Below are 25,357 nucleotides of genomic sequence, written 5' to 3'. Positions count from 1 at the left end.
CCAAAATTATGTCGCATTCATTTGAATCGCACAAGACTTGCAAAGTTTAGTTTACCAAACGGTTCGACAACAAGTTTAAGTTTATAAAAGTATAAAGTATAAATGAAAGAACTTGCGACATAATAAGTTTAAAATCACGGTTGCTATAAATAGCGTATGTATGTAGACAAAAGTTTGAATCCAAAGGTGCTATCACTAGCGTATGCATGTATGCTTGACTCCAAGCAAGTAATCAAAGTGTGCGGAAGCATGTATCAAGTAGCCAAATATGAACCTGAGAAACATATAGAAAACTGTCAACAAAAAACGTTGGTGAAATCATAGATGTAGTAATAGACATTATTTTTGAATCACAAGATTTAGTATTTCCATAAAATTGATCATCCAAAAGTTGCATTCCAAAAGTTTGTTCGCGAGCACCCAATTATCAAGAATTAACGTTTCCTTCCATAGAACCCCATCACAATAGTGTTAGAACATACACTGTTTCTCGAAAATATATTTCATCCGTAGACGGTAGCGAACCGTCCGAAATGAGGGTTTGCCAAACCCGTATGGCCACACAATATAAGTTCTCGCTTACACCCTGCAAGTGTAACTAATGATAATCGAATTGAGGATTTTTGTTCTAACTCGCTGTGAAATGTTTGTTTCCTTGTACTTGTGTTCAAAATATCAAAGTAGTACAAAATGTAACAAAGTATATGTTTCTCAGCCCACGATTTAAAAGTATAAAAAGTTGTTGAAAAGGTGGGACTATGATCTCACCTCGAGTGCACGAGTATAAATGTACTTCACAAAGTAAAACGTGTGCATGAAAGTTGCTTAGCCTTGACCTAAACAAGTAAGTTGTATCAATTAACCGGTTACGACACAAGGTCGGGCGAAATGTGTTCGATTAGTCCTATGGCTCGTTACGACTCGATTATGTAGCATGTGAATCACGTTGTCAAGTATCATGCAAGAATCAAGTATAAAATACGATTAAAATGATTTCATAAGTGTTTGGTTAAGTTTGACTAAAAGTCAAACTTGGTCAAAGTCAACGGGGTCGGGTCGGGTATCCGACAATTTTTTCATGATGAGAAAGTATATATAAGCATGTTGGCCAAGTTTCATGTTAATCGGAGTTACGAGTAAGCGGGGGTGAAAACGTGAAAATCAAAAGAATTTGGGACAGACCAAAATGGCGCGCCGCTCCATCTAACTGATCAGCAAGTCTGGCAGTTTTCACACTCAAGCACGAATCCAACTTCAAACAATCATAACTTGTGAACCGTAAACATTCAAAACACGTATCTTATATCGTTGAAAAGGTAATTTAAAGAGGAATATAACTAAACACATTTCATGAATCAAAACCATCATTAACAATAATGAAAACCTCATCAAATGATCATTAAACGTTCAAAATCAAAGTTTCAAGTTCACAAAACGCATTTCTTGACTCGGGAATCCAATTTACACATACGATACGCCGTTTTGAAGGTAATGAAACATACAATACAACTAATCACTCACTAATAACATTTCATGGCATTCAATACATCAAATGTTCACATTTAGGTCCATCAAACCCTAACCAACACCACCAAAATCAATAATCAAGTTTATGAAGTTTTCTAAAGCAACCTACACATCAAATTGAAGCTAGTGATACTAGTAACACAATTAAAACATGAACTTTTAACATCTAACAACATTTAAGCAATTTAATCTCAAGAACAAACACACCAAAGTTCAAGTTCAAGCTAGTTACTTCAAAACAACAAATCGAGCAAACAAAACATATATTCATGTTAGACTTGAGCCATAGACACTAACTAACACCATTTCAAGTATATAAAATGAATTTAGAGAAATCTAGTGTTTTTAGAAAGTTACCCAAACTTGATGAAATTGGTACCAAAATGTAGAGGATGAAGAGAGGATCACGAAAATGTAATTTGTTTTGATGTTTGCTTCTTGATTCGGGTTTAGATGATGATTTTGTGAATTTGGTGTTTGAGTTCCAATAATGGAAGTAGAGAGAAAAAGAGAAAGAGAGGTGGGATTGAATGAGTGGTGGTAGTGGTGGGTTGACTAGTTGACCTAGTCAACTAGTTTGCCCACTAGTCAACTTTGATCCCTCAAGTTTCAAAGCGGGTGCGGGAATTAACCAAACGAATATTTTAAAAACGCTAGAGCAAACGAGTGATGTTATAATTAAATAACGGGAATATTATGAACGTTAGCCAACGGAAAATACGAATTTAAGTAACGAAAAGATATTATTTTAAAAAAAAAAGACAGTGTTAAAAATAAATTTAACGGAAAAATGCGGGATGTTACAGACTACCTATATGTTCTACATTTTTGCGTTCGAATTTCAAAAATGTAGAACACATTTTTTGTTCTAATATCAAATTTTTGTTCGTCCTCCTTTTTTTTGTTCGACTTTCTCCATTTTTGCTCGACTATCAGTTTTTTTGCTCGTCCGTGTCCCATTTTTGCTCGAATTTCACCTTTTTTGCTCGAATTTCCCTTTTTGCTCGAATTTCAGTGTATTTTTGAGTTCTCGGGGTTCTCACACAAAAAAAGTTCTCATTTGATCCCTCATATATATATATACTAGTTTAAAACCCGCGAATTCGCGGGATTAAGCAAGAAAAATCTTTGTAATAGAATACAGATATTACGGAACTATATGTATCTTTATTACATGGTGTGGTACATAATGAACAAATTAAATTTTCAATCATTTTTTGTGTCTTAAAATTTCATAAACATTAAACCATATACTTGGATGGGAGAAACTAAAGAAAATCATATCATATATGAAACAAAAACTATCCCTTGTTTCTCACTCTTTATACCACTCGTCCACATATAGGATAAAATTTGTGGTTCTATTCAAATTCAGTATTTGAATTAGATCCCTCAGCAACAGGTGGGTTAGAAAACCTCCTACGGGACATTCGGCAATCCCACCTCACTGGTAAAGTCGACAGTCAAAGGATGAGGTTAAAAAATGCTAATAACAATACTACATAGCAAGTAACCTCTTCTTCGTTCCTCGTGTTTAGTTTATCGGATGCAATTATTAAGTTCATATTAGATTTTCTCTTTCAAGACCACGAGTGTTCATCAAGCCAATTCAAAATTCACAAGTAAAAAAAACACCATAAACAACTTGCAACAAATTATCAACAAACAAAACATAAAATTAGTGTAATTTGCAGGGCAAAATTGTATCTGTATTTTTTCCCATATAAGAGCTTATTTGTTCATGACCTTTTTGCTATTGTATCACCATATCTAAAAAAAACATATTGCAGAAGCTAAACAATAATAAATCAAAAGACACCAATCTATCTATATCTATGATTAATATTAAAATGTCATAATTATGACATCATAAATAGTCATTTTCCTTCATCGAAAAAAATCAAAAAGAAAATAGAAAAAAATCTAACCTATTTGGATGACATCATAAATCAATTTAATTTATAATCAAAATTTAATCTTTACAATTAATTATAATTAAGATATAAATTAACAAAAGATGCAGCCTTTATTCCATTTGTAATTTACGGAGTATTTTTTTTATAGGGTAAATAAAAATACCCCTGTGCTCCGCAATATATTCGCTAAATCAAAAAGCATATATGGATACAAATCGCCGTCCTTAAAATATATCCTTTTTCCCAAATCAAATTAAAACCCTATAAAACTAAACTAATTGCACGCTTTTACTTACTCTCTTTTACCAAGAATTCAAATTTTGTACAACTTGCATATAATAATTGTATTTTAATTTTTAAAAAAATTTCAAAAGGCATTTGTTATTATTAATAATTATTATTAAAAATATAAATACTCAATTCTTAAACAAATTTTATTATTATTATTATTAGTTATTATTATAATAATAATAATAATAATAATAATAATAATAATAATTATTATTATTATTATAATATTAATATTCAAATATGAATTCTCTTTACGGGATTAATTACGTTATATATGTATGCGAAAATACATGTCTTTATATGTTTGTAATAACAACAAACTTCTTAGTCAGAATCCGTGATTTTACGTGTCATTAAACTAAACGACTTTAGCATTTACATTCAATTAATTCCTAAAACATATCATTAAACTGTTTTGTTTAACCAAACCCGTGATTTCAAGGGTCATTTCACTAGCTATATAAAATATAATTTATGATTAATCTCATGTGGCACATCACTACAAATTTATATGTCTACAAAACTGTATGCTAAGATATATACGGTAGCCCTTTTGACCTATTCTCAGTTTGACCCATTTTCTCCTTTACCTACATTTATTTTATGCTGTGTAAAGTGCTTGTAATTAAACCTAATCAAATTTGACCTCTTTAAAAGTAATCCTAATGAATGAACTATTTGTAGTCCCATGTTTAGCAAAACGTTCATGATGAAAGCTAAAAAAAATGCATCGATCAAGTAAGAGGTTTGGTATCATATTACTCTATTATTTTTTGTAAAACACAGAAACCCGGCATGCCCATTTTGATCTAACTAAAAAATCTCTTATGTTGACTTGTATCCAATTAACCCTCATGAGCCGCATGTTTTTCACATATAACTATAGGTACCACAATGTCTATCTTGACGATACTTCAATATTTAATGTTATAATGTATTCTCTGTCTAATAGAATCAAATGATACCGTGTTTATGTATAAGCAAGTAGATCAGTCTTACAACTTATCTAAAACAATTTTGTACCAGGCATTAAGTTGCAAGTTGCTTAGAAAACATAATATACAACTGAGTTGGAAGTGTATGACACACTTAAAAATTTAAGAAAGATGAATTAGGTAATGCCATTAATCGGCCCAATAATCGTAAAAAGTCAGAGCTTTTCGGGACAACAGCCTCATCTGTGGAATAGAAGCATGACAGCAGGGACGGGTCAAGACTAAAATATATATACCAGGCGCATTTATCAGGCTTATATTTAAAAGAAATTCATTAAACACGAAATTCTTTCCTTATTGACCCGTTAATTTATTCATGAGTTTTTGTACTAAAGACCTACATCAATAATGGAAGAAACATATGGATAAACATACGAAATACTACAGGATAAATAAATTGTAAATTTCATATGCATATCATGAAATGCTCATGAACTTACATTGATAATCTCTACACGCTGGTCGACTCCAATCTAACCTGGATAGAATTGCACAAACAGGTATGTAGAAAGCATACACTTATATCTAATAATATGAGTTTAGATTATTATCATGATACCTACACTATAAAAATATACTCATACGAAGCTAGGGCACTTTCACATGGACATACAATTTTATATTCACCTGCAAGATTTATCATAAGATGATAGTTAAATTCATCATTAAGATGACTAAAATCTAAGTATCCAGCTAGCTACAAAGTACGATTATATAAACTCGGTAATTCTTAGTTTACAGAAGCTGCATATATTGTGAATATTTCCATCGATTGTTGCACTTCTCAAAATAGCAGCCATCATGATGACAACCAGCAATTTGACAAATAAAAAAACATGTGTCAAAGAAATTGATTTAATAATGCATAAAATCATATACCTATAACATGCATGATTCATTACTATATATGACCAATGAAGTATAAATAATTAGTTTCTTATATAACATGTTTGTATATTCTAATTTTTAAATTGTAGAAAAGAGTCATGAATTTTCATGTAAAGTTTCCTAAATGTATGTTGATGTTAATATCTGAAACACGACCCTTTAATTCATTTGAGGTTATTAACAGGTCTTTTCTGATATTTTTAGTTAAGTCGGTTAAATTTAGATCTTTTTAGCTTGATCCATTAAGCATAAAACATAATCCAACTTAACCCATCTACCAATTCACCACTCATAACAAATTGTGAGCACCAACCTCTGCTTCTACCTGATGTAGAATAGCAGCTATTCTCTAATTATGATATGATCTTTCAGCTTCAACCTTTAAAGGACTAAAAGCTGTCTTAGAGGTTAGAATTTCAGCCCATTTTAGTTGTAAAGTAGAGGTTTTAATCAATATATTACATATACAATTTAAAAAGTGAACATGCATTTAAAGCAATGAATGATTTTATATATGATGGATCATCTTATTATTTGCAAAAAAATAGAATAAAGATAAAGATGATAATGAAAAGACAATCAATAACTGGATATTGATGTGCTGATCATCGCATATAATATGAAGCAAAGTACGTGTAGCAGTTATATAGGATACAACTGACTTGAAAAGCAGCTTATAAATCAATATAAGTAAGCAACAACAGCCCAACTTAAAAGAATAAGTTGGAGCCAGAACTCTCCAAGCATCTTCTCCGTTTCCTGTTCTAAGTTTTTAAAAAACAGTGCTTTTTTCGAAATCCTGCAAGATAGGGCGACACGTCGACACAAAAAAGCCATATAGTGCATAATCATGTTGTAATCCGGCCGTTTTCAAAAAGAAACCATAATTTAATCCGACTTTTTGTTGCACTGATCTATCAGTTCACCGACAAAGGTATTGAACGGTGTTCTTCGATCAATGCGTTTACATACATACTAAGATCAAAAGAATTAAAATCAAGAGCAATCCAAATAACAATAAATCTTAAAAGTTACTGTGTTCTAAATCTGCAATGCATAAAAATATCAGAATGTGTGTTATAATTACATACCTTAAATCGAACAACAAAACTAATTTGTGAAAGGGTTTTAACTGATTCAGAAGATTATACGGTTCGATTGATTGCACAATTAAGAATCCATTCTCGATTTTGATGTTAGGTGTGTGTTTTTTGATGTTAGGTGTGTGTTTTTTGGGAGGAAATTAGGGTTCATTCTTTTGAAGAACCTGGGACGTGAAGAACGTGTTTGATTGTGAATTGGTTGAATTTTGAAGAACCCTGTTTTCCCATTTAGATCCCGTATTCTAATAATGAGAGGGTAATTTAGTCATCAAACAATTCAACAACGTGATTAGAAAATTTGAATGGTCGATGTTAATGATAATAGAAGGTTAGGATTAGTGGTTTGAATTTTAGATGATCTATTTTTAGTTTTGTTATTATAATATAAAGATATATATATATATATATATATATATATATATGAACTAAGGATTTTGATAAATGTAGCCCTGTGGGTTACACTTAAGCTTTCTTAATTTAAATGGATTCCATCTACTAATTAATTGCTTCTAATTAATACAAGAATCTCTACATTTTTAATTTTGGAATATTAAAATCCTTAATTAAATGATATATAACTGACAAAAATTGTACTACTAATACGTAATATAAATTCTATTATAGACAATATTACCAAATCACTAAATCATTGTGATATAGTAAATGACAAAAATTGCAATCGGCAAAAAGTACTCTTGTATTTCATATTGAGAATTTGCTATTCTATTCAAATATTCTTATTTTTATTACAAAATCATCATCACTAAATGTGTAAGAATCAAACACAGAAATATTTTTTTAGCATAGTGTCTTATTTGCGTAGTATATATGTGTTCAAATTTATCAAAGTAAGAAATACTAATTGACAAATAAAAGCATTTTCTGGAAGTGGTTTGAAGGTGTAGAAATACTAATTGTTGAGCATATTGATCTTTGGATCAAGTAAGTTAATCTTCTTGTTATTATTTAGCATCATCTGTTTAATATTCGTGGTTTAGAAGTTATGGTAATCTAGTATTCCATTTTGTATGTTGTTTTGACAAAATAATGAAAGAACATAAACATAAATAGGGTGATGATTTTTCATCTAGAGGTGAAAATTCAACAAAAAAAAAAAAAATACAATACACACTTACGTGTATGTGAAATTTACTTAATTTTAGTACACAATAGTTTCGTATAATTATTCATATATGTACTTCATGTTAATCGATTAAGCATAGTTAGTATTTGAATCTTTTAAGTAATGTTGATGTCAATTTAGATATTTATTTATTTAATTATTGTGTTGTACGCATATTATTAGTACATCATGATTAATCTGGACTTGAACACTATCCCAAATGAAGAAGAGGATGAAATATTAGATAATGAACCTTTTGTTGGTCAAGCTTTTTCAAACTTTGAAGAAGCACATTTGTTCTATAAGAACTATGCCATGCAACATGGGTTTGCAATTCGCAAGGATCGCTCCGACAAGAAAAAAGATAGGATTGTAAGACGTGACATTTATTGTCATCGTGGAGAAAAAAGGTCATTAAAAGCACGTGATCCATCAAAAGATCAAAGAAACAGGGGGTCTGTAAGATGTGGGTGCAATGCACATGTGCGTCTCACATTTAAAAAAAGTTGTGATATATTTCCAGACGAATGGCATATTACAAAATTCATTAAAGATAACAATCATGAGCTATTATCCAAAGAGGACATGCGCTTCCTTCCGGTTAACCGCATCATCACGAAGGAGGACGAGGATCAAATACTTTTATACAAAGAAGCTGGACTTAATGTACGTCAAATTATCCGAGTCATGGAACTCCAAAAGCATGTCAAACACGGAGATCTTTCATTCTTTGAAAGAGATATTCGCAATTTATTTACCAAAGTTAAAAACAAGCTTGGAGAAAGTGATGTTATGAGCCTTATCAATCATATGAAATGTTTAAGAGAAGATAATGAGAAGTTTCAGTATGTTTATACTGTAGTGACCCGAACTTTTCCATGTTTATATATATTAATTTAGATTGATATTTACATGATTAAATGTTTCCAATATGTTAAGCAATCAAACTTGTTAAGACTTGATTAATTGAAATATGTTTCATATAGACAATTGACCACCCAAGTTGACCGGTGATTCACGAACGTTAAAACTTGTAAAAACTATATGATGACATATATATGGATATATATATATATATATATATATATATATATATATATATATATATATATATATATATATATATATATATATATAGTTAACATGATATAATGATAAGTAAACATATCATTAAGTATATTAACAATGAACTACATATGTAAAAACAAGACTACTAACTTAATGATTTTTAAACGAGACATATATGTAACGATTATCGTTGTAAAGACATTTAATGTATATATATCATATTAAGAGATATTCATACATGATAATATCATGATAATATAATAATTTAAAATCTCATTTGATATTATAAACATTGGGTTAACAACATTTAACAAGATCGTTAACCTAAAGGTTTCAAAACAACACTTACATGTAATGACTAACGATGACTTAACGACTCAGTTAAAATGTATATACATGTAGTGTTTTAATATGTATTTATACACTTTTGAAAGACTTCAATACACTTATCAAAATACTTCTACTTAACAAAAATGCTTACAATTACATCCTCGTTCAGTTTCATCAATAATTCTACTCGTATGCACCTGTATTCGTACTCGTACAATACACAGCTTTTAGATGTATGTACTATTAGTATATACACTCCAATGATCAGCTCTTAGCAGCCCATGTGAATCACCTAACACATGTGGGAACCATCATTTGGCAACTAGCATGAAATATCTCATAAAATTACAAAAATATGAGTAATCATTCATGACTTATTTACATGAAAACAAAATTACATATCCTTTATATCTAATCCATACACCAACGACCAAAAACACCTACAAACACTTTCATTCTTCAATTTTCTTCATCTAATTGATCTCTCTCAAGTTATATCTTCAAGTTCTAAGTGTTCTTCATAAATTCTACAAGTTCTAGTTACATAAAATCAAGAATACTTTCAAGTTTGCTAGCTCACTTCCAATCTTGTAAGGTGATCATCCAACCTCAAGAAATCTTTGTTTCTTACAGTAGGTTATCATTCTAATACAAGGTAATAATCATATTCAAACTTTGGTTCAATTTCTATAACTATAACAATCTTATTTCAAGTGATGATCTTACTTGAACTTGTTTTCGTGTCATGATTCTGCTTCAAGAACTTCGAGCCATTCAAGGATCCGTTGAAGCTAGATCCATTTTTCCCTTTTCCAGTAGGTTTATCTAAGGAACTTAAGGTAGTAATGATGTTCATAACATCATTCGATTCATACATATAAAGCTATCTTATTCGAAGGTTTAAACTTGTAATCACTAGAACATAGTTTAGTTAATTCTAAACTTGTTCGCAAACAAAAGTTAATCCTTCTAACTTGACTTTTAAAATCAACTAAACACATGTTCTATATCTATATGATATGCTAACTTAATGATTTAAAACCTGGAAACACGAAAAACACCGTAAAATCGGATTTACGCCGTCGTAGTAACACCGCGGGCTGTAAATATATTTTGAACATACTTTGATATATATGTATATATTGTTATAGGTTCGTGAATCAACCAGTGGCCAAGTCTTACTTCCCGACGAAGTAAAAATCTGTGAAAGTGAGTTATAGTCCCACTTTTAAAATCTAATATTTTTGGGATGAAAATACATGCAGGTTTTATAAATGATTTACAAAGTAGACACAAGTACGTGAAACTACATTCTATGGTTGAATTATCGAAATCGAATATGCCCCTTTTTATTAAGTCTGGTAATCTAAGAATTAGGGAACAGACACCCTAATTGACGCGAATCCTAAAGATAGATCTATTGGGCCTAACAAACCCCATCCAAAGTACCGGATGCTTTAGTACTTCGAAATTTATATCATATCCGAAGGGTGTCCCGGAATGATGGGGATATTCTTATATATGCATCTTGTTAATGTCGGTTACCAGGTGTTCACCATATGAATGATTTTTATCTCTATGTATGGGATGTGTATTGAAATATGAAATATTGTGATCTATTGTTACGATTTGATATATATAGATTAAACCTATAACTCACCAATATTTTTGTTGACGTTTAAAGCATGTTTATTCTCAGGTGAATACTAAGAGCTTCCGCTGTTGCATACTAAAATAAGGACAAGATTTGGAGTCCATGTTTGTATGATATTGTGTAAAAACTGTATTCAAGAAACTGATTTCGATGTAACATATTTGTATTGTAAACCATTATGTAATGGTCGTGTGTAAACAGGATATTTTAGATTGTCATTTAATCTACGTAAAGCTTTTTAAACCTTTATTTATGAAATAAAGGTTATGGTTTGTTTTAAAAATGAATGCAGTCTTTGAAAAACGTCTCATATAGAGGTCAAAACCTCGCAACGAAATCAATTAATATGGAACATTTTTAATCAATAAGAACGGGACATTTCATATACTATGGACGAACAAAGAAGATTGGAAAACATATTTTGGTGTTACTCTGAATGCTTTGATTGGTATGTTAAATATGGTGACGTAGTTGCCTTGGATACTACTTACAAGGTAAATGCGTATGATATGCCATGCGCACTTTTTGTAGGCGTCAACAATCATGGGAAAACGGTTTTATTTAGTAGTGCACTTCTTCGAAATGAGACTAAACATACTTTTAGTTGGTTGATGAAGGTAAGACTTCCAATTTATTTTATCTAAATGTATTTTAAAATGTGTTAAATGTTTTACTCTATTGCTAACAACTTATATACTTATCTTGTGTTGCAGACTTTTCTCACGATAATGAAGAAACCACCAAAAACAATAATTACCGATCAAGATCGATGGATGTCCGAAGCAATTGCTATCGAAATGCCAACTACAAAACATAGCTATTGTATATGGCATATCACTGAAAAGTTTAGTTCTTGGTTTACCGGTCTTCTTCGTACTAAGTATCAAAGTTGGTGTACTGATTTTTACAAGCTTTATAGGATGAACTCAATTGAAGAGTTTGAGTATCATTGGCCTTTAATCATCGGCAGGTATAATTTGGTAAATAATAAACATGTCATGGGTTTGTACGAAATAAGAAAGTTTTGGTCGTCGGCATATCTTCGTGAATATTTTTTTGGAGGTATGGTATCGACTAGCAGATCTGAGAGCATTAATGGATTCATCAAGAAGTTTGTTTCATCGAATACAAGTTTGAAAGATTTTGTTAGACAGGTTAGTGGTTAAATACCTTTATTTTTTAGTTTCGTTTACATGTATATTTAAATGTGGCCATAAGGTAAGACTTCCAATTTTTTGCAATATGTATTGAAAATAATAATAATATGTTATACTTTAGGTATATCTCGCGGTTGAAGAAATTAAAAATGGAGAATCACAAATAAAGATGTTGACTACTTTAAGAAATACATCTATAAAAGTCAAATCGCCATTGGAAGAACAAGCTTCTAAGCTTCTTACGCCATTTGCTTTTAAGAAGTTTCAAGAAGAATTCGAAAGATCAAGCCAATATTTAATTGTTAAAGGTGAAGGTAACAAGTACGTTATAAGGTACTTTAATGGCGAAAATCATACAAATCACAAGGTATATTGGGATAGAAGTCAAGCCTCGTGCACTTTCAAAAACTTTGAGTTTTGGGGAATACTTTGTCGACACGTATTTCGCGTTTTGACCTACACATATTGCTTTATAATTCCACCGCCATACTTGCCTCTACGTTGGTGTTGTAATTCGCTACACGGTGATGATGTGTCTAAAATTGTGCCATTAGACAATCAACCAGTTATTTTGGGAGATATAAGAGACGAAGAAGATGTATCGTGTCCACCTAAGTCAAAAACGAAAGGACGTCCGAGAAAAAGGCGTCTCAAGGGTGGAAAAGAATTGGCGACTAAAGCAACTAAGAGATGCTCTATATGCAAGGAAAGTGGACATACAAAGCCTACTTGTAAGATTTATCAAAATGTCGATGTGTTGGTATCACACCCCCAGTTAGGGCCTGGGCGAAATGTGATTCAATATCATAATACATACCAACATATTATAAAATGAGAACAAATACTATATGAATAAAACCAAATTTGCAGCGGAAGGATTAATAATGTCGTTACAAGAATTATAAATTGTTCAAATGCAGAAAAGTAAATATGCGATAAGTCTTGATCCTAGCCAAGTAAGTCATCACATAAGCAGTAGATATAGAGGTCCTGATCATTCAGTACCTGAGACAAACATGCTAAAAGTGTCAACCAAAAAGGTTGAGTGAAATTCATAGGTTTAACAAATATGATTGACCGTTTGTTCTTAGACCACAAGATTTGTTATAAAAGTAGATCACGCAGATCCAAAAGTAGTACTGATTCGTGATATTTTAGACTAAACGTTTGTTTTGTTGCCCCGATGATAAGTTGACAGTACCTTATCACCATGTTTAAATCATTATTAAGTAATACAAAGACATCGCGGTCAAATGTATCGGGGACGTTACTCCCGATAGGCCTACCCCCAATAATTAAGAATGCCTTATCCTGAAAACAATTAAAAAATATCACTGTGGGGTCTTAGTAGCATAAGCTAGTCATAGTACAGTTTAGGTTCGTACTTGTGTTTAAGTTGTTTAGCCATCATTAAACTCTGTGCCATGTGGATCACAACATCCACAGTAACCTTCTCGGCAGAAATCACATTCCCTTGAACATCCTCGGGTAGACCCTCGATATACCGCTCTATCCTGCGGGCTTCAGTTGGGAACATTTCGGGACATAAGGTAGAAAGCTCCAAAAAATGATTGGTATAGCTTTCGTTATCGGTTCCTTTAACTCTGAGTTCCCAGTACTCAGCCTCGAGCTTTTGGACTTGACTTCTTGGGCAAAACTTAGTGATCATCATGCCTTTGAGTTCATCCCATGGGGTAGTATTAGCATTATCTATTCCCACAGATTTGGCATGAGCAGTCCACCATGTCATAGCATTGCCAGTGAGTGAACTTGTGGAAAACTTCACTCGATCATTATCTCCGCAGTTACAGATACGGAAGATTGATTCTAGCTTTTCAAACCATCGGACCAGTTCTACGGCTTCTTCTTTTCCACTAAAAGTGGGTGGGTTACAGTTCTTAAAATCTTTATAGGAGCAAGTTTTAGAAGGAACATTATGATTGTTGTTGTTATTGTTATTGCCTTGGGCGGCCGCTAGCAGCAATTGAAATTGCTCAGTAGAAAGAGTGATATTTGGTATAAGATTGTTTTTGTTGTTGTTGTTGTTACCACGAGTTGAGTGAGCCATTGATCTTCAATACATAAATACATTATTAGTTGAAGAATCAAGATGTTATAAGTTTACAATCATGATTTATAACGTTTGCACAACACACATAGGTGAATAAGACAATATGCTTAAATAAACACTTAACATTATTGGAAACGAGGCATTATATAAGCCTTTATTACACGAGTTTGGAATGGAAAAAGTTTAGGCATAAGCCTTTACATAGATGGGTAAAGGGAAAATAGGAAAACAAAAGGTAGGTTTTAGTTCTTCCTTTTCTCGTTCTCAGCTTCCTTCATAAATTTCTCTATCTTTTCATTTTTCTCCTTTTGTTTCTCGTGGAGGTATTCAAAATTATCGTAGAGGTTAGTGATGCGGCTGTTGACAAAGTTTTTGTTGAAATCCTTGATAGCCAGTTGATGATTGATTCGGTTTTTCTCTATTTTCATCTTAGACTCAACTAGTTCTTGGAGTTAGGCAAGAGATTGCTTTCCCCAACGGGTATTCCGTTCTTCCTCAGTCTTCACTTTCATTACTGTCTCCATTACTTTGTCCATGTTATTTTTCACAAGTTTTTCTAGTTTTTCAGTTTGAGAGTCGAAGGACTCTTTGATGATTTCTTTCAAGATTGTGTTTTCTTTTTCTAGGTTGTTTAGACGCATTTCTATCCAAGCAACTTGGCGCCTACTATACTCTTTATTCTTATTACAACTTCGCTGAAGGTTGAGGATATCAGACTTCACCCTTACGTGTTCCATGTTATTACAAAATAATGGATCGGCTTCTCTAGTGGCGGCGGGTTCGGGTTGTTTTCTCTTTTGAGATGAGTTTTCAAATGATTCTTTAATAGGCTCTTCTTCAGGCTCATAACCTGAGAAGTCACTATCGTAGTTAGGGAGGTCTTGAAGAGCATTCCGTTTGGGAGTATTCATCGGTTGATGAGAGTCAGCAGTATTGGCATGATGTTTTCCTTTGCTTTCATTTCTCGGGGTTGGATAATATTCGGGAGACCCACGCGAGTTGTAACGAGTGTTCGGGCTATAGTTCATTGGTGGTGAAGGAGGACTATAAAGTGGGCTTCGAACTGATTTTTTGGTAGAAGATCCTTCAGTATCTTTCTCAGCTGGTTTGAAAAGAGTCATTTTGTTTATTTGATGATAGCTTGACATCCTAACATTAAGATAGAGATTTTGATTAGATTTTTAAGCTAGGATTGTAAAGAATGAGAGGTAGGGTTGAACTCTTTGCTTTAACATTCTAAGGTAATCCTAAGTGATTTAAAGTCTAAGGCAGGAAAGGTTATAGTTTTCTAGATCGCTAAGGTACCCTAGCTAACAAGTAAGGCACACATAAAATGCAATCCTGGTTCTCTATAACAGCCTGGTTATGCTCTGATACCAATCTATCACACCCCCAGTTAGGGCCTGGGCGAAATGTGATTCAATATCATAATACACACCAACATATTATAAAATGAGAACAAATACTATATGAATAAAACCAAATTTGCAGCGGAAGGATTAATAATGTCGTTACAAGAATTATAAATTGTTCAAATGCAGAAAAGTAAATATGCGATAAGTCTTGATCCTAGCCAAGTAAGTCATCACATAAGCAGTAGATATAGAGGTCCTGATCATTCAGTACCTGAGACAAACATGCTAAAAGTGTCAACCAAAAAGGTTGAGTGAAATTCATAGGTTTAACAAATATGATTGACCGTTTGTTCTTAGACCACAAGATTTGTTATAAAAGTAGATCACGCAGATCCAAAAGTAGTACTGATTCGTGATATTTTAGACTAAATGTTTGTTTTGTTGCCCCGATGATAAGTTGACAGTACCTTATCACCATGTTTAAATCATTATTAAGTAATACAAAGACATCGCGGTCAAATGTATCGGGGACGTTACTCCCGATAGGCCTACCCCCAATAATTAAGAATGCCTTATCCTGAAAACAATTAAAAAATATCACTGTGGGGTCTTAGTAGCATAAGCTAGTCATAGTACAGTTTAGGTTCGTACTTGTGTCTAAGTTGTTTAAAGTATAAAAGCAGCATGTGTCTCACCCCAGTAAGTATAAAAAGTGCTATAGCAATAAGAGTGGGGCTATGAAAGTCACCTTAGTAATTCGGTGAGTGAAAGTATTCCTTAAAGAGAAAGTATGGATGATCGAAGCACAGAGAAGTCAACCTAAGAATAAGTTGAGAATAGTTTTAGATGTTTTGCCTGTATTATGATAAGTGTAAGTATTTTCTTTTATAGTAAGTTTAAAGAAGGTTTATCGTTTTGGAAAGGCTTTTCATACTAGACAAGCTTCCAATCTAACACTTTCAATTTAAAATGGCCTTTTCAGGTCATAGGTTTCTGAGCCACAGGATCCTTTAACTCGGTAATCCAAACTCTCCGCCTAGACTTTCGAGCGTCCATCCACTCGAGAAAGATCAAGATCTATACCCGTCTAATATACCGTTCCAATACGTTTTTAGGTGCGTATAGAAATACAACACTTTAATTACTTTACTTATAAGTGTTTAATATGTATATATTATATATATGTAAGGATACATATATATATATATATATATATATATATATATATATATATATATATATATATATATATATATATATATATAGTTTAAATTATGTTTTAGATCAATATAAGCACCAATAATTATCTAATGATGCTAACAAGTGTTTTATTGATTTCATAACAGTAAGTAACTTGTATAAAACATAATAAAAATTTTCTATACATTAATATTAAGTTTTGTGTATTAAATATTACTTTTTATAATTGTTTTAATAGTTAAAATGCAAATAAATAGGTAAACAAGTTTAACACCACATCTTATATTTTTCTTAGGTTCTACTGATCAAAATAAACTTAGGAAAATTTTATAAATTTTTGTTATGGTGTAAAAGTATTTATTGCTAATTTCTTTTTCGGTTTGCAATAAATCAAAGTTTATAAAGTAATAATTATTAAATCAACTAAATTAATTCAACCAATAATTTTCATGAGCTTATATTAGTATATTAAGCTTAGAAAAATTATTTGTATAATTATATTAATAGTTTAACTATTTAATTCAACTTTTGTATTGTTATTAGTTTAAATTCGAAATTAACTAGAAATATATATTCATTAATTCAAAAAAATAATTTTTATAACTTTCTTAATAGTTCCAAAGTAGTTTCTATTAATTATTGTAGTCATAAAAATATTATACCATTTAGTTCTCTTTTTATTTTAAAAACACTGTTTTCGGCTACTGTAGCAAAACTAAAGAAAATACAAATTAATTATTTAAAATGACAATTAAATTAAACATTAATTTTTATAATTACTTGTATAACATATGTGATAAGTGAAAATTGTAAAAACATATATATATATAATCGTTTACTATTTATTTATTATATATCTATATATACCAAATATATATTTAATTCATTTTTGATTTTTAATAAATATAAATTCGAATGTATAATTCATAAAAATAATTTTTATAGTCATTATGATACTTGATACTAATTATCATGTATTTAATTTATTTAATTATAATGGTTTGGTAATTAATTCCTAATTATCGATCGGAATACAAAAATAAATACAAAAACTGCATAAAAACTATAAAAAAAATAAAGGAGACTTACAAAAATAATTTTTGCAGAGGTTTGAGAGTATGATCTTCAAGTGAGAGTAAGTTTTTGGGTGTAAGTTTGTAATGGAGATTTGAGTGCTATTTATAGTGAAAAAATTTGTATTTAATAAAAGTATAAAAGAAAAATATAAATAAAATTATTGATTTATTAATTGTAATTAAAAATCAAAAGTAATAACACCAGCTCTAATAATCATTTCACTTAATAATTTAGTTAGGGTATGGGCTAAAGTGGATCTAGATCTAATAATACATGTGATTAGTTTTATAAAAGTAAAAGAAATAAATTTTTTTTTTTATATATAATACCTCTCGGCCGCTACAGTGATTTTTTTTTTTTAAACTCATAAGTTTATAAAACTTTTTATCAAATCATAAAATGTTAAAATTGTAAAAACTTTTCTTAATTGATTTGTAGTTTTGTTAAACTTTTATACAAGTTATATATATACATATATACACATTTACGGTTTTTATATATATTCATATATATATATATATATATATATATATATATATATATATATATATATATATATATATATATATATATATATATATATATATATATATATATTTTATAAAGTATATCAATAACTAAAATTTTATTTTTTAAAAGTTATCGTCGTATAGTTTTATTTTTATAAGTGTTATTACGTTTATATACACTTTTTATTTTATATACATGTATATACTATTTAGTTATATATATTTATATATAACTATGTCAAGTATAACTAGTTTATAAGTTTAACTAATAAACTTATGTTACTTTGGTACAAAATTGTATATTATAAACTTATTTATAATAAGTATACGTTATATAATTTAATTGATATGTTTAAGTTCCGTTATATAATATAAACTTATAAATGTACGTTGTTGAATAAAATTTATTATTCGTTTAACGTTCGTTAATTTCGTATGTATATAACGACCTTTCATTAATACATAAAGTTTATTCATTATACTTAAATCTTTTATTCGGGCATTAAATTATAAGGAAGAAAAATATAGACGGAAAAATGAGGGTCGTCATAGTTGGATGTCGAACCTTCAAACGATCAACAAAAGTCATGTGCACCTGGTGATGAAATATGCCCGAATCCAATATTAAGTATGAAGTACTAGATGGTTGTTTTTTGTGTATTGAATATGTTTGCTACTCATTTTGGAATTTAATAATAAATGAAAACAAAGAGAGTGTTCGGTGACGATTTGACGTAAGAATATGTATGTTTTCAACATTTCTTTTGAGTTTTGAAGTTAAATGTCAATAATTTGACACTGATGCTTTAGTTTTAAAAATAAAAGTCTGTATTACGTATTAGTAGTATAATTTTTGTCAGTTATATATCATTTAATTAAGGATTTTAATATTCCAAAATTAAAAATGTAGAGATTCTTGTATTAATTGGAAGCAATTAATTAGTAGATGGAATCCATTTAAATTAAGAAAGCTTAAGTGTAACCCATAGGGCTTGATAAATTCATGAACTAATTACAATTTAACATTTATCTACGTATTCTTAAAAAGGAAGTCAAATCATCTATCTATCTATAGATTATATTATAATGCTAAAATGATGACATCATAATTATGCTTTTTCCTTCACAAAAGAAAATAAAAAAATAAAAAGAAAAAAATTTAAGAATATATGGATGATGTCATAATTTTTTTTTTTTTAAATTATCCCATTCAATAGGCGGATCCTAGGGTTTTAAACCACGCCGTATGCACAGTATTGCTCTCAATATTTTCCTCTCAAGAAAAAAATATCTTCAAATAGCAGGTATGTACAATTTGTTTGTTTTTTTTTTCGATTTATTTGTATTGGAACAACAATCTTATTCACTTTTGTAGGTTCTTTGATCATGCAATTTAACAATTTTTGAATGAAACGGGTATTATGATGCAACACAATTTGGAATCAATTGAAGCTACTTCTTATTTTTCTCTTTTTAGGGTTTTGACTATCAAATTAGGGATTAATGTTTTGTAATAACCAATTACTATTGTTGAATTTTAGGTAAAAGCAAACAATGATGATGAAAGGTTTAAGCTTCTTGGAAGTGCAAAAGATTTGCGTAAGTAATTTTTTGAAGTGGGATTTCCTCTGGTTTCTCATGAAATTTAATTTGCTTCAATTTCTCTTCTATATCTCCTTCTTACGAATAGTTTAAAGGTTACATATATTTATGGTCTGATTTCACACTTCATCCTTATGTATTTATGTTATTACAGCTTGGAATTGTAATTAGACATATAAATCTCATAGTCCATACTAGAAGGTTGAGTTGCTTCTCTACTACTAAGGACTTCACTTTGATGATGCAGTAAAAGTTTACCTATATTGAAAGACCCTCAACGATCTTTCGGGCAAGTTCTAATCTTACCTTTTTTCACATTAATATTTCTATTGAGTTTTGAAAAGTAGTAGTAGTATTAATTTATTCCTTTCTAATGGTAAGAATGTTCTACTTTACTCTTGATTTCGGTTGTTTCCCTTAACTCTGAGGTATGTCAAGGGTTAGATCCATAAAAATGTTAGGGAAAGAAAAAGGGTTTTTTTAGGTGAAACTTTAGTAGGAAACACAAGTGTTATTCTATGTTTGGTGAATTGGGATTTTTGAGTTCAAGAAAATTAGATGATTCAATGGTAGTGGCTAATTCATCTAGGAATTTGGTTATTTTTTCAGAACAATTGGTTTATGATGTGGATTTAAAGCAATTATCGTTGGTTAAAGAATAACTTATGTCTAGAGAAGATATGAAGGTGAATCCATAAATTTTCTTATACCCTACATGTTAAAAAGGTACAGACGTCATGTTCTTAATTTGTATGGAGTTGAGGTATTTTCATTGTATATTGTTTGTGAATCATAGTATTTATCTTTAATTCCTGAAGATAAATTCCAGACAATAAATAATATGTTGCTATTAATCTTGATTTTAGTTATGGTGGGATATTGTATTTAGTTGCTTCTGGATATCTATTTGAGTTACGAAAAAAGTTCATTTGCTTCAAGTTATATTTGAAAGGCTTGAAATTGAGTTATTTATCAAGGGGTGTCACTGGCACTTTTCCAGGCAATTTAGGTTTATTTAAAAAACTTATTCTTTCAATAAAAATGGACATGTTACGGACATGTATCTATGAAAATTATTGTACATTTGAGTCTACTGATATTTTTGAAATCACGTAAGAGTTTGGTTTCCTTTGAATAAAATGATTAAATAGCCATACTAAGATTGTTTCTTCTTTTTTTCGTATTTTTTAAGTTAATTGGCTTAAACTAGTAAATGCAAGTTCATTGAAAGTAATCATGTAATTTAGATCATTCACCCCTATATGATAATTGTAGCTTATTATAAGTGTGACCAATTGGGTGGGTCAAGTCAAAATAGGTAAAATGGTGTGGTATTGTGCAAATTGCAACCAAAGATTCATTTTGTGTAGCACTTGCTGGGCGAAAAATAAGAAAGTAATTTAAATATCTTTTAGTTTGGCTATTACTACCTCCGTGTCACGGACTTATCTCGATAAGCTCACGTGCGGCACTTAGTCTCTACTAAGTCAGCCTTTCTCGGACCTTATAACGATTCAAGTAACCAAAAGAGAAAATATTATAGAACAAGTGGAATTGAAGAAAATACTTATATTGCTTGAGAATGCTTTACAAGAGAGAATGTTTGAGATTTGAGGTGTTGTGTGCCAAATGAGACCACCCCTATTTATACTACTTCTAACACAAAATGGATGGCTAAGATTAATCTAAATCAATGGTTAGGATCTAAGTACTAGAAACTTCAAGTATATACATGGAGATAGATATTTCCATGAACATTCCATACCATTCCATGGAAGAACTCATGGGAAAGTTCTAGGGAGCTTCCATGATGTTCTTGGGCCTTCCATGAAGTTCTTGGGTTAAAACCCTTAATTGGGTCATAATCTTAGTGGGTTGGGCCACAAACTTATTGGGTTGTGACATTCTCCCCCACCTAAGCTCGCGACGTCCTCGTCGTGTGATCCTCGTGATACTTCTTGATTTTGTCTGTGAACTGCCACAATAAGTCTTCCGCTTCCCAGCTTGCTTCACTATCGGGCAAGTTACGCCACTTAACCAGGTATTCTCTATAGCTCGGCACACCTCGTCTCCGTACCGTTCGATGCAACAAGATATCTTCCACTTCACGATCGAACGAAGTCGCAACTGCCATTGGTGCTCGTTTGGAAACTCCTCGTTCTGGGTCTTCCTCGTCCCCATGATAAGGTTTTAGAAAACTTACGTGGAAGACTGGATGAATCTTTAACTTGGGCGGTAGTTGAACTCGATAAGATACGTTCCCAACACGTCCAATTACCGGGAATGGACCTTCATATCTCCGGATCAATCCTTTGTGCACCTTCCTAAATGTTTTGAATTGTTGAGGTAAAAGCTTCACCATCACCTGGTCCCCAACTTTGAACTCAACATGTCGTCTTTTCTCATCCGCCCATCTCTTCATTTTCTTGGCCGCCTTATCTAGTGATGCTCGCGCCAAGTCGGCTTGTTCGTGCCACTCCTTCATCGTTCTATAAGCGGCTGGGCTGCTTCCATCATATGAAGCGGCCAAAGCATTCGGGGTCAAAGGTTGGCGTCCTGTCACCAACTCAAAAGGACTCTTCCCCGTGGACTCACTCCTTTGCATGTTATAAGAGAACTGAGCAATATCAAGAAGCTTTGCCCAATCATGTTGATTTGCACTTACATAGTGTCGAAGATAGAGCTCCAATAGTGCATTCACCCTTTCCGTCTGTCCATCCGTTTGGGGATGAAAACTCGTGGAGAAATTCAAGTCTGTCCCCATGATCTTGAACAACTCTGTCCAAAAATGCCCTGTGAACCTCGGATCTCGATCACTTACTATCACATGTGGTATCCCCCAATACTTCACCACATTCTTGAAAAATAGTTTTGCGGTTTCATCCGCGGTAACTTCGGATGATGCGGCTATGAAGGTACCATACTTAGAAAACCGGTCTACCACGACTATAATACTCCCACACCCTTCCGACTTGGGTAAGCAAGTAATGAAGTCCATGGAAACACTCTCCCATGGTCCTTTCGGTGTAGGTAGCGGCTGTAATAGTCCTCCTGGTTGGCGTTGCTCTATCTTGTCTTGTTGGCATATTAGGCATGTCCGCACGTACGTCTCTACGTCGTCTTCCATCCTTGGCCAATAATAAGTGCCTTCTACTAATGCCAGCGTCCTCTTGATACCTGGATGACCAGCCCACTTTGAATCATGACACTCCTTCAAGATTGTCCGTCTAAGATCACCCCACTTAGGCACATATAACCGGTCTCCTTTGGTGAATAATAGATCACCTTTGAGCCAAAACCTTCGCGTTTTTTCCATCTCGAGCCAATCCAACAAGGTTTTTGGCTATAGGATCATGCTCTAATCCCTCATTTATACGATCTTGAAGGAAGAATTGTGGTTTTGTGATCGCTGCAAACTCCGCCTTACGACTTAGGGCATCAGCTACCACATTGGCTTTCCCAGGCTTATACTCCAACACATAGTCAAATTCGGCTAAGAAGTCTTGCCAACGAGCTTGTTTGGGACTCAACTTCTTTTGGGTTTGAAAATAACTCGTTGCCACATTATCCGTCTTGATCACGAACCTTGATCCCAAAAGATAATGCCTCCATGTCCTCAAACAATGAATAATTACCGTCATCTCTTTCTCTTGCACAATGTACTTCCTTTCCGCCTCGTTAAGTTTTCGACTTTCGAACGCGATTGGGTGACCTTCTTGCATTAGAACTCCTCCAATAGCAAAGTCCGATGCGTTTGTGTGTAACTCGAACGGAATGGTCACATCTGGAAGTCTCAACACCGGTTCTTCCATGACAGCTCCTTTTAACTCCTCGAATGCTGCTTGACATTTCTCATCCCACAACCAAGCTTTATTCTTCTTTAACAATTCTGTCAATGGAGCCGCCTTCGCCGAGTATCCCTTGATAAAACGACGATAGTAGTTTACTAAACCAAGGAAAGATCGTAAATCAGTCACCTTCGTTGGTGCCTCCTACTCTTGAATTGCCTTGACCTTAGCCCCATCCATGAGTAACTTCCCATTTTTAATTCTATGTCCAAGAAAATCCACCTCTTCTAATCCGAATGAACATTTCTCTAGCTTCACATACAACTCGTTGTCCCTTAGTACTTGAAATACTTGCTTCAAGTGCCTCACATGATCTTCCATGGTGTGGCTATACACGACTATGTCATCCAAGTACACCACGACAAACTTGTCGAGGAACGGGTGGAATAATTTGTTCATCAAAGTACAAAATGTGGCAGGGGCATTGGTTAAACCAAAGGGCATGACTAGAAATTCATAAGCGCCATACCTCGTCACGCATGTGGTCTTAGCCTCATCTCCTTCGGCAATTCGGACTTGATAATATCCCGATCTCAAGTCTAACTTGGAGAAGTATCTCGCCTTCCCAAGTTGATCGAACAAATCAGCAATAAGTGGGATTGGGTATTTGTTCTTGATAGTTACCTTGTTGAGTGCCCGGTAATCTATACACATCCGCAAGGACCCATCCTTCTTTCTTTGAAATAGCACCGGAGCACCATACGGGAATTTTGACGGTCGGATGTATCCCGCATCCAGCAACTCCTTAAGTTGTCTTCGCAACTCCTCCAACTCGGGTGGTGGCATTCGGTATGGGGCTTTGGAAGGTGGTTTTGATCCCGGCTCCAACTCGATCACATGGTCAACCTCCCTCCTAGGTGGTAACTTCTTTGGTAACTCCTTGGGCATGACATCCTTGAACTCATCAAGGACTTTCTCAATTTCCTTGGGTACCTCTAGTTTTCCCTTATCTTCGACCGTCTCTTGCTTTGCTACCGCTAAATAGCATGTCTCATTCTTGTTGTACCCCTTCTTGAATTGCATGGCCGAAAGTGACTTGGATGCACTCTTGCTTCCACGTTCGGTTGACACCATACAAGTCTTCTCACCATTCAAGATACACAGTGAGTTAGCGAACGGTATAGAAAAACCGCGTACCTTATCTAGGAACTCCATCCCAAGTACTAACTTGAAGTCGTCTATAGGCACGACCGATAGATCAATCGTTCCTTCCCATTCTCCAATCTTCACTTGCACATCTTTAGCCACTCCACTAATCGGTTTAGCATTCGCGTTCACCGTCTTCATCATTCCGCCCTCCTTTATCTCTTTAATCCCCAATCTCTTAGCTTCCTCGGTGGAGACAAAGTTATGAGTAGCTCCCGTATCTACCAAAGCTCGTACCCGGTTTCCTCGAACATAAACTTCCACGAATTGGAGTCCTTTAACCATTACTTTGGGTACCTCCACCTTGGCCTTGATAGCGTTGAGTATTTGCATCGATCCCATGCACACATCCTCATCCTGACAACCCGCCTTTTGAGTTTCCATAACATGAAGGCTAGCTTTCTTCGGACAATCTCGGGCTCTATGCGGTCCATCGCATATGAAACATCCATCATTCTTGTAAGAAGTTTTTATGCTCTTGTTATTCCCGGTTGGTG

General features: G+C 32.7%; 1 protein-coding gene and 1 long non-coding RNA gene across 3 annotated transcripts; both read left to right on the top strand.

Annotated features, from left to right (window-relative positions):
• Window positions 1-8,032: 8,032 nt before the first annotated feature.
• LOC139875003 (protein FAR1-RELATED SEQUENCE 11-like) lies at window positions 8,033-17,811 on the top strand. Its single transcript, XM_071862390.1, has 6 exons — window positions 8,033-8,627; window positions 11,367-11,512; window positions 11,609-11,865; window positions 11,977-12,049; window positions 12,174-12,812; window positions 17,785-17,811. The coding sequence occupies exons 1-6, from the start codon at window positions 8,033-8,035 to the stop codon at window positions 17,809-17,811; spliced, it is 1,737 nt and encodes a 578-aa protein (XP_071718491.1).
• Window positions 17,812-19,484: 1,673 nt separating this feature from the next.
• LOC139877726 (uncharacterized) lies at window positions 19,485-20,777 on the top strand. Of its 2 annotated transcripts, XR_011768746.1 has the most exons (5): window positions 19,501-19,568; window positions 19,640-19,680; window positions 19,806-19,863; window positions 20,021-20,155; window positions 20,476-20,777. It is a non-coding gene; the product is annotated as an uncharacterized lncRNA (long non-coding RNA). The 2 variants fall into 2 exon arrangements; XR_011768747.1 differs by lacking the exon at window positions 19,640-19,680 and having other exon boundaries at window positions 19,485-19,568; window positions 20,476-20,775.
• The last annotated feature ends 4,580 nt before the right edge of the window (window positions 20,778-25,357 follow it).

The sequence above is a fragment of the Rutidosis leptorrhynchoides genome, chromosome 11 (genome assembly GCF_046630445.1).
Source record: "Rutidosis leptorrhynchoides isolate AG116_Rl617_1_P2 chromosome 11, CSIRO_AGI_Rlap_v1, whole genome shotgun sequence".
Lineage (NCBI taxonomy): Eukaryota > Viridiplantae > Streptophyta > Magnoliopsida > Asterales > Asteraceae > Rutidosis > Rutidosis leptorrhynchoides.
This window is presented reverse-complemented; position numbering and strand designations above follow the sequence as displayed.